Raw genomic sequence first — 10900 nt, 5'->3', positions numbered from 1 at the left:
CGAGGACCCCTTAGTCCAAGACTCCCTCAATCCAAGATCACATTAAGTCGATAGGCATGTCAATACTATAAAGGGGTATGAGGATGTGTCAATGATCATTTTGCTCCATGTTCTTAGAAGTCAAACTCCAAAACTCCCTGAAATCCTTAAAAAAATCACTATCTATCTAGTTCCAATTCAACTCGATGTTGCCGAATCACTTCCACTCGGATCCACTGAAACAACCAGATATAGTCGTGGCTCCAAACCCTAGTTTAGTCGAAGCCTTGAAGATTCCATTTGGAGCAACCAAAGCAACCTGGTAAACCTTTTGGTTCCACGTCAGGAATACCAATTCCAGTGAGAAATTATGAAGCGTTAACAGGGAGTGTGCCACTGTTGAAGTGCTCACTTCAGAGCCACCGATTGATTACCATCCGGACATACTGATGCATATTAAAGTTTTCACTTTTTGTTCACTTTGGCACCACTGAGCAAAACCAGCCTGAGCCTCTAAAATGTGCAAAAAGATGAGTAACGGTCAGATTTCTGGTCCAACTTATATAGCCCCACCTATCCCACCAATTCAACTTGAATCTAAGTCCCACTCTCATTATTTGTTCTGGGAGATAACTTCACCTCCTTGTACTGATTTCAAAGGACCTTCTACTCCAACTATCTAATCAAACCCTTTGAGATCTAATCCCCTCTTGATTTCCACTCCTACTTCTCCAAATCCACAACCAATTCTTAAGAGAGTTTGAGTGTTGAGTAGATTATCTTTTGAAGCACAAAAGCAAGGGATTCATTGGCAATCAACTTCTATCTTGTTACTTTTGAAGGGTGTGTGCCTCCTAGATCATCTAGGTGTTGCTTGAAAGTCTTGAAGATTGTCAAGAACCCAAGAAGCTTGTATGGGCCTGGAGATCACCTACTTCATGAAGAATTACCTTAGTGAGGCTCATCCTTTTTTGTGTATGCCATGGTGGAATAGGTTTGGTTGCTCTTTCGTGGACCCTTCATGGGTGAGTCCTTCATGGACCATATTCCTTGAATTTTGCAACCGGGATCCTTGTGATTTTAGATCCTCGTGGATCTAAGCCTTCATCAATGTGGATGTAAGATATAGCCAACTATCTGAACCACAAGAAAAATCTTCACCGAGCCAATTGTGTTTGTGATTTTTCAACTCTACCTCTTTTACTTTGCACTTGCATATCTTTACTTTCCGCTGCATATACTGTACACTTGTATGTGTCGGGTGCATTATAGATTGCTAGAAAAGCCTAAAATCTACTAAGAAGTTAAAACTTATGTTTGTTGTCCTCAACGGTTGCATCTTGCGACACTACTAACTGCTGGATAGCCAAGGCAACATCTACAGCCGGGGAATCTCCCAAGGTCGCGGCATCGCAACTGAAGGGACGACCGCCCCTACGATGAACCGCTAAACACGTTCAATGTTCAAAATCATCGTGTCGTAGGATCTACGATGGTAGAGGCATGTTCCGCCGGAGAGACCACTAGCTGCTTTACGACACTAGTCACCACACTGATGACCATGTCTGACACCTTGGCTCGTTGCTCCTTTGCCTCTTCTTCTCGTTCCAAGTCCATCGGTGTCGCCATTCCCTCTAAGGTCAAAGAACGGCGCACCAACCCAGTGGCTCCAACGGACTGGTGAAACTTCTCTCCTTCCAGAGAGGCAGGGCCTTGATATTGGAGGACCAAGTCATTGCACACTGCTCCTTTGGTATGCTGCAACATTTCTCTGCTGTGTGCCCCAACATACCACAACAAAAGCAAAAGAAAAAATTGGTAGCTTTTCATATTTTACATCATACTTTGGGACAATGGTACTTATAGCTAGGGTAGCGGTGATGTATGACTTGATAGGACGATGTACCGGCATGTGGACATAGACATGGAGACGACCAACGTGTTCTTGTGGGCGACGTAGACGACGTTTGCCGAGCTTCTTTCCCAACTTCCAAATTTTCTTCTCAGATTTGAGTTCGTATGGGAGCCCTTGAATTTGCTCCCACGGGTGGAAGAGTTAATCTAAACCAACTAATGGTTGGATGATTAGCAGGGTAGTGATACTTTTAGCTCACAGACTGCAGGTTTGCTTTGGTGTCTCATTTGTGCGGATTATTCTTTTAGTTTGAGAAGGTGTTCGTGTTCTTGTATGTGGCGACTTCATCTAGCTTAAAACTCCGCAACTACGACCGATCTTTAGTAGACGGTGTGTGTAGTGATGTGAGTATATGCATCTGCATTGTAACAACAACAACAACAACAACAACAACCACCGTACATAATTATGTTCCACAAGATTGATATTGTTGGATTCATCGTCAACAACACTCATATGATTCTGAGCTTTTAACAATCAAACCCAGAACACTGTCAAACTCCTTCGCAAAAAATAAAATAAAAATAAATACGCGCCATCTCAATCCATAGATATATGCTTGGTGGTATTTCCCATCGAAGCAGGTGTACGTTTCATGTTTTAACCATCTGGTGGGAGAAGATTTCCGGTCTTGGCATGTGCTATCAAGAGAATATACTTTCCTTCCAGGCCGCAGATGGCGCAAACAAAGAGTCGAAGCTCTTCTTCTTGGGCGGTGAAAAGGACCTGAGTGAGCTTTCCACGCTTTTCTACAGCGTAGGCGTTCTGTTGAGACGAGCGGAGAGCACGGTGCCGCGAGGGCCGAGCCGGCACATGCACGAGCCAGGATTTCGTTGGAAGTTGGAGCTGGCAACGCTGCTGCAGGCAAACTACCTTCCTCCCTTGGAGTTGGATAGAGAGCTGGGAGGCCGGCTACGGTTGCGTTTCGGTTTCTCCATTTATTCACGCGCACTCAGGCAAACTGCAAGGAGGGTCTGGACTTGAAAAAAGGAAAATCCAGTGTTGCTGAAGCGTTGGCCAAACGAACAACCACGACCCGCTTGTCAATCGTCGCCCAAGCGCCTTCGGGAAAGGGCCGGAGCATGTGTCAGTGCCGGCGGCCGTGGAGATCTATCCACGTAGAGCGCGGAGTCAGAGGGACTCGTCACCCATCACAAATTCACGCCGCAGTAGCTACGGACCGGGAAGTTCCTAGGTTTGCGTTGCTCAAGGGGATAAACGCCTCTTGACACGGCGATGTTGGAACCACAGCCGGTCCGGTACGTGGAGGGCTCCGCTTTTCTTTGCGTGTGTAGTACGTGCTGCACGCCTCTGCTCTCGGCACATGAACCAGCACACCATTTTCTGCATCTACATACGGCCTGTGAAAATTTCACAGGCACCCAGCGCATCATTTTCGTTCAGTCACAAAAATACAGCGCTTCAACAGAGGTTTCTTTTTTCTAAACACAGTACAAACGCAAGCGCTCATACACTCACCCCTATGAACGCACACACGCGCACCATGCTCCTATGAGCACTTTCGAGAGACCAAGCCGGCATATCGCTGTCTCTCTCACCATCCAACCACAGCTTGGTTCGCCTTCAACAGAGGATTGATATATATGAAATCAGCGGAAGGAAACGACACAAGGTCGGTATTTCATTTCCAGAATTGCCAAGGATCGCATGTACTATCCTTGGCCCTGTAAAAACACAGAGGTTTCGCGGACACGTCGCAGCAGCGCGCCAGGGGAATCCACGATGCAGAAAACTACTGCACTGTGGGTAAGACCACGGCAACACATCACACAGCAGCAGCAGCTGCAGAAGAAAAAAACCGCACCCACCAACACTCAAAACCAACCTAGGATTTTTACCGTGCACTTTATTACATCTAATACGTACACGATTGTATCCGCAACATTCCAGCCCCTGCCAGGTCCTTCATCCCGAGTGGACATGGCAGAACACCCAGGTAAACGATCTAGAGTCGCGATTTGGTCCCATCAGCTGTGGTGGCAGCCTGCAACAGTTTCAGGGGATGCACAATCAGGCGATGCCGCGGGCACAAAATTCAGTAGAATGAGAATAGGCGCCGTTCGGGATCCCAAAGCTACATCAACAGTGCGAAAATGCAATAGAATCTTACCAAGGATGCGCCGCGACTAGCTCTGGCAGCTAGATATTCACAGGGTTTGAAGAACTCCCCGTAGTCCTTGGACCACGCATCCAGTCTGCGGTACACGTATTCCGCGCCGAGAGAGTCGGCCCAAAACATCACCCCACCCCTGGTGTAAAAAGAGATCACATAGGACCGATCAGTTAAGATAAATATATCAGTTAGAATAAATATATATCAGTTCAGGGATAAGCAGTTGGACCTAAAAGAAGGGAAGCCCATTCCCATAATGGATGCTACATCAAGATCAGATGCTTTCAGTGCAATTCCCTCATCAAGGACTCGGCAGGCCTCATTCACCACGGGAAAGAAGATCATCTCTACGATGTCCTTGTCTGTTAATTTCATTAGCTGAGGGAAATGAAATCGCCTGTCAGATTTCTTTGAGCAAAACCAGTGAAAGACACAGGCTAGTATGTACACTGATGAGGGACAAAAGAAGCACACACAGACAACATGTACTCGATCACAAACAGGCTAGTATGTACACCGATGAGAGAAAAAAGATGCACACACAGACAACATGTACTCGATCACAAACAGGCTAGTATGTACACCGATGAGAGAAAAAAGATGCACATAACAGACAAAAGATGCACACACAGGCTAGTATGTACATCTTGAAATTCACATATACTCCCTCCGTCCCATAATGTAAGACATTTTTTGATTTGACACTAGTGTAGTGTCAAAAAACATCTTACATTGTGGGACGGAGGGAGTAGCTTATAGTGCACTGAATAGTGCCCTGAGTTATTTTGGACTTGAACTAATCATTTAAGTTGGGTTTATATCATAGCCAAATTTTCTGCATCTTACAGGCCAGGGATAGAAAGAAAATTAACACATAAAAGAAGATACGACACAGGCCAGGGATAGAAAAAGGTATCCTGCGAACTAAGACGAATACATCTGTGAGATTGATGTGTGTCCATGCAGGCGATGTATCGATAACAAGATTTTTTGGGGGATTTCAAATAATTCTTTAATAAACCAGAAGTAGATAATTAAGTTAGATATAACATGACCTTAGGATCTTGTGCAACACCTGCCATGTTTCTTGATTTCTCAACATACTTTTTGATATCAGGATCTGGAGAAGCTTGTCGCTTATCATTATAAAGATAAAATCCCCTATGAGAAGATTCACCTGTCCAGGAGTCCACAAGTTAAATAACCATGAGATACCAAACATTAAGTGAAGTATATTTTCGATACCTGTCCTGTTCTCCTCGAGCATAATTTCAGTAAGACGTGATTTATAACATCGCTCTGGATAACTCTTATAATATTGCTTTCTAGTGGCAACGGCAACGCCAAAACCTACAAGATCAGCTAATCTGTACAGACAAGATAAAAAAGAAACTACTGTCAGACAAATAAATAGACATCCATGAAAATGTTCTGTCAATAAATGAAGGTGTGCACAGGTGTTGCATTATTCTGAACTAGATTGCACGGGAACTACGTTAAGGCACTACAATGATAATAAAAACCATTAATTCTACCAATATCAAAGCAAACAACAGACAAGCTCTATAAAGCAGCCAAAAGTGGAACACGACAGCATAAATATGTTTCCCATCAAAAGACTCGTACGGTCCTACCATAATACTCTACTGGAAACCAATAAAAAGCAAAAGGAAGCAGCTACTCTGATTTATTAACTTAACAGATACAAAATTCCAGCAACCAAATTCTATCTAACTTAACATAAATATATTAACTATAGAGTATTTGACTAGGGAAAGAAGTAAAAAAAAAAGGACCATATGGCAGAGGACCGGGATGAAACACTAAGCTTATATCTAAATGAGCTATTATTCATCTAAGTTCAACACTGAACCATAATGCTTGTCAAAGCTTTGAACAATAGTTGGTTCCTATGATATCAGAAATGAGAAAACAAGGTAAAATCTTGATCTTAATGTTCTGCAGTAATTCACTAGAAGTCGTAGCCTAGCTGCTCCAGTATGTAAGGGAACTGGCCAATTCAGTGCAGCTCACAATATCGATATATCCTTACCGAAAAGGTCCCATCGGCATTCCAAATTTTGCTATCACATGATCTATGTGATATATATCCAAACCATAATCAACGAGCAAACCAGCTGCCTGGCCGTAAGGAAAAAACATCCTATTGACAGCAAACCCAGTGCAGCTCCCAACAACAATTGGTGTTTTCCGTATCTTCTTTGCCACATCTAGCAAGTCCACAATAACTTGTGAGGAAGTCTGCTGAGTACAAACTATTTCCAACAGTGGCATGACATGAGCTGGACTGCAAGTATACTACAGTTAGATACTTGAGTTGAGAAAGATGGGAAATAGAATATTAAGTGCACAATGGACTCTACCTGAAGAAGTGGGCACCAACAATTCGATCTTGACAAGCTGTTTGTTGGCCAATTAACCGCAAGTCTATGGTTGAAGTATTTGTGGCAAATATACAATTAGAGTGACAGCTCCTTTCAAGATCAGAGAATATTTTCTGCTTCAGCAATAGATCCTCAATAACGGCCTGCAAGATTTTATCAAGTAGCTTTCAGGATCATTATGTGCTCTCCTTCATCTAAGCATATACATTAGTGCGAGTTAGACTGCTTGACTCAAAAGCTGTGGTGAACATAATAAATGATTATACATAAGGAAATGTTTGATAGAATGGTAGTAATTGAAATAAGAAAATATTTCTTGCTTCCACAATCTTCCAAGACTTGCATTAATTTTCCATCACAATCAATGTCTGTTTGGCCTAAGTTAAGTGAATATTTTTGTTTATCAAAGAGGAAAAAATGTTGTAAAGCGAATATCCTGATACCGTTTCTGATTTTATAACTATGCTGGAAGTTAACACAAACCAGCAAGATTTTTACTTGCCCAGTGCAGCTGCATGTTACTGTACAATTTTATATTTCAAATATCACCACTATCTATATACGATAATCTCGACCATCATAACTTGTCCATAGCAAAATAAGCGGTATAGCTCCTTCTTCTTTTCTCTGTGTTTATAATAGGAGTTTGTAGGATGTTTACGTTTTAGATTATTGTGGGGCCTAATAGTCGATTTTCCTATTTAGAATTCTAGTACGATTTTCTTAGTCATCAAAGTGAAGGAGGTGCCTTGAATATCACCAGTTGTATGCGTCTATATAGATTATTATTGAGGAGCAAGATGAAACGGGCACTAGATCAGTATTCAGTGATATTTCCTATAGAACGAGATCAGAGAAAGAAGTACTCCCTCTGTACTAAAATGCAAGACGTTTTCTGGTTTTGCAAAGGGCATAAAAAATGTCTTACATTTTGTTACGGAGGGAGTATTTGTCAAGAAACTGGATCTACCTCAATGACCACATCTGCATCTCTAAATTGCTCGTAGTCAAGAACACCGGACAGCAGAGAAAGTTTCTTTTCATAATCTTCTTGGGTCATTCGTCCCTTTTTGACAGAACTCTGCAAATTGGCTGAACAGAAAAGAAAGAATATATGAAAACTTCAAAGACAATCTCAATAGAAGTTTCCAAGGTAAAAAGAACTCACCTTTAATTCTGTTAATGCCAGTATTCAAGAACTTCTCATTTACTTCTTTCAAGACTACCACAATGTCACTCAGTATGAACGCAGTTGCAATTCCGGATCCCATTAGACCTCCACCAACAATAGCTGCCTTTAGTATTCTCCGTGGTGTCAAACCCAAGTTGGTAATATTTGGTATCTATTAGAACATGAGACAGTCAGATAAATGAAAGCATACATTACGGTAAACCTGTCACTTCCAAGAAAAACTTAGTTTCCATTTAATACTAATGGTCCTATACCGACCTTATGAACATTTTTTATCAGTAGATTCAAAAGGAGCTTACTTGTAATAAAGGAAAACCAAAATACAAACATCCAGAACTTTTTGCACCCGTTACATTCAGAGCATAAGTTTCATCTTATAAAATGAATAAATATATGTACTGCACTTTATAGCATGCTGACCTTCAACTAATTAGACTGAAAGAGATACAAGTAGGATTATTGTGCTTTGGTTTTACTAGAAGCCGATAACTAAATAACACTAACTACTGAGGCTGGATAAAACCAAGTATGAGAACAAACATTTCCAAAGCTTTAACCTTACAGTTCTACCAACCTTTGAAGTCGCACGTTGGGCGAAAAAAAAATGCCTTAAGCTTTTGCTTGTTTGAGACTGCTCAAGCATTTTTCCAGAAAGCACTTCCTGTCAATTGTCAAAATAGAATATTGAAGAGCACTAAGAACCACTAAGGGCTTATGGTAGATGCTCCACAATATAGAACTATCAAGTGATTACCTTCATGAGGGTGGCACGAGGGCCAAAAAGAATTCCTTCTTCAATAACATCAATGCAAACTAATGGATGTTGAAGATTAGCAGCCTGTTTTAGGGCTTGAACTCTCGCAAATTTGAGAATTTTCTTTGCTTCCACAATATCTGTAAGTCTATCCGTTCTCAGGAGACTCTTTAACCATGGCCTTTTGTGTTCGTGGATTTCCAGAGCACAAGAACAGGCAATGCTGATCAGCTTATCAGCTGAAACTATGGCATCAACCAAACCGAATTTGTGAGCCTCTACCCCTTTTATAGACTTTGACATCTATTATGAAAAGACACAAGTACTCATGGTCAACACACAACACTCATAATTTTCTTGCATGTTCAACACGAGGAAAACAATTGTGCATGCATTGCATCTTGTAATGTATAAATCAGCCATACCAACATCATCTCAAGAGCTTTTTTCAGGCCAACAAGGCGGGGCAATCGTTGTGTTCCTGCAGCAGGTGAAGACCTTTCAACCAACATAAGACAAAAAAAGAAAATTTGAGCAGCCTATGAATTTAGCAGAGAAATCAACATGCAAGGAGCCGTCTCTTGAACTTGCTGTGGAACATTTTACCTTTCCTTTAAAATGATTATGTATCATGGTTAGCTGTATGATACAGCAGACTGATAAACAAAAGAGTGTTTTTAACAGAGTACACCAAGTTCCCTTTCTTCCTAGTTTCTTTTATTGAATGAAATGCCCCAGGCCTGAGGAGGCCTGATTAGTTCGAGAAGTCATAATTCAACATCTACTGTGTCCCGCATAGAGCAATTGCTTATGGGGTTGAATCTCTTCCATCCTACGGCATATGGATCTACCATTCTTCTTTTGCTTCCTTTGTATCCCATAAGTAAAATGGAAATATGAACAAGAACACGGTAGCCTCTTTCCAAAGGAGACAGGTGCAGCGCACAATGTACTCATGTTTAGACCAAAGGTAAGAAGTACACACAGGGAAGTATGAGAAGATATAATATCACATGCAAGACCATGCTGAGACTTGAGAGTACCTCCCATTCCAGGAATGATACCAAGCTGAAGTTCAGGTAGTCCTAATTGAGCTGACGGTGTAGAAACCCGAGCATGGCAAACCTGCATAAGAAGAAAGTACAGTGTTGAGCAAATAGACACTTCTTCAAAGAAACCGAAAAGGTCTAAGCGTAACCCCAAATATAGAACCTAAACATACCATTGCAAGCTCTAAGCCACCACCTAGAGCAACACCATCTATAGCAGCCACTGACGGCTTCTGAGCATCTGGCAGCAGCTAGTACTTAGTGATGAAATGTAAGGAAAAGGTCTACTTGTTGACAAACTTGGGTTAGACGAAGAGGCTCATAAGTTACCTTCCACTACACCAGTCAGAAAATCAATAGAAAAGGACCCGGGCTTCTCGTTTTCTGGGTGGGTGGGGGGATACAGAGACTTAGCAATGGAAGTGAGCAATGCAACAAAATACTCAATGTGCCACCTTGTTCTTACTTGGTTTATTTCCGAATCCATTTATATCAAATCCACCTGAAAACCTCCCTTTGGCGCCTGCACAAAGTGTAAAACACTAGAAATACCGCACTTGCATAGGATGCCTGACAAGGTGATTTTGTTAAATACCGGTGAGAACGATGGCCTTGACATCATTCCTTCTTAGAGCTTCTTCGTAGTTTCTCTGCAAGCTAGCTATGACTGCAGAACAGAAAAAGAGAGACCCATCATGCCACATTACTAGTCAACAGAATTTACCTACGCTTGGAAAATGATTGAACACTGATGGATCATCAGTTTGTCGGTTAATAAACATGGCACACGGAACAGTGCTGCTATCTAGATTGCTCTAAGAAGCACTTCAATTCAATAAATTAATTAGTTTCATAAACATAATGAACATTTTTTTAGTCCGTAGCAACGCACGCTGTTTCTTGCTTGCATGACAGATGACACAATACATAGGCATGAAGAGACGGGGCAATCTCTAGACTCTAGCGACAACTACAGCATACAGTTCTATATGTGTGTGGAGCAATGTTAGCCGGTAATCTTTAGCAGGCACCAGGCAGAGCCACTCCGTTGCCGCGGTCATGGCCGATCGTTGTTCTGCACATGTGGGGGCTACTGAAACGTGATGCGCAGAGCAATTTAGGAAACACTTCCGCTTCGGTAGACCCCCTGTAAACACAAGGAGGGCTGAGATTGCCCAATACCCCTTCATAACAAAGGGTAGGATGGGCATAAGATTGCCCCGCCGGCCCGCCCGCCCGCAAAAAAAAAAACAGACGGAGGTATACGTATATGAATACAGGCCGGCCGCCCGCCCGGGAGGGAAAAAAATTAAAGCGGCCGCTCGCAGTCAACGCGTTGTCGGTGGCGCCGCGCCGGCCCCACCCCCACGCCCGCCGGCCCCACGCAATCCCACACCCGTCGTGTGGCGTGTCGGCCGCCAATCACGGCGCCCGAGGCGCGCATGCACGCAGGCGGTTCCACGCGCGTGCCT

At 42.6% G+C, this 10900-nt stretch overlaps 1 protein-coding gene across 1 annotated transcript in view; it reads right to left on the bottom strand.

Moving 5' to 3' along the window:
• Nucleotides 1-3234: 3234 nt before the first annotated feature.
• Nucleotides 3235-10900, bottom strand: part of LOC123129514 (glyoxysomal fatty acid beta-oxidation multifunctional protein MFP-a) — a 28179-nt gene continuing 20513 nt past the window's right edge. Inside the window, exons 2-18 of the mRNA XM_044549653.1 lie at nucleotides 10024-10095; nucleotides 9895-9951; nucleotides 9759-9812; nucleotides 9602-9669; nucleotides 9423-9504; nucleotides 8805-8860; nucleotides 8380-8682; nucleotides 8200-8286; nucleotides 7602-7776; nucleotides 7404-7525; nucleotides 6413-6576; nucleotides 6082-6336; nucleotides 5274-5395; nucleotides 5084-5205; nucleotides 4258-4406; nucleotides 4026-4164; nucleotides 3235-3899 (exon numbers count right to left, since the gene is read on the bottom strand). Of these exons, the coding sequence (XP_044405588.1) occupies nucleotides 3861-3899; nucleotides 4026-4164; nucleotides 4258-4406; nucleotides 5084-5205; nucleotides 5274-5395; nucleotides 6082-6336; nucleotides 6413-6576; nucleotides 7404-7525; nucleotides 7602-7776; nucleotides 8200-8286; nucleotides 8380-8682; nucleotides 8805-8860; nucleotides 9423-9504; nucleotides 9602-9669; nucleotides 9759-9812; nucleotides 9895-9951; nucleotides 10024-10095 (2066 nt within the window). The 3' untranslated portion in view covers nucleotides 3235-3860. The remainder of the gene's footprint in view (nucleotides 3900-4025; nucleotides 4165-4257; nucleotides 4407-5083; nucleotides 5206-5273; nucleotides 5396-6081; nucleotides 6337-6412; nucleotides 6577-7403; nucleotides 7526-7601; nucleotides 7777-8199; nucleotides 8287-8379; nucleotides 8683-8804; nucleotides 8861-9422; nucleotides 9505-9601; nucleotides 9670-9758; nucleotides 9813-9894; nucleotides 9952-10023; nucleotides 10096-10900) is intronic.

This window comes from Triticum aestivum, chromosome 1B (genome assembly GCF_018294505.1).
Source record: "Triticum aestivum cultivar Chinese Spring chromosome 1B, IWGSC CS RefSeq v2.1, whole genome shotgun sequence".
Lineage (NCBI taxonomy): Eukaryota > Viridiplantae > Streptophyta > Magnoliopsida > Poales > Poaceae > Triticum > Triticum aestivum.
This window is presented reverse-complemented; position numbering and strand designations above follow the sequence as displayed.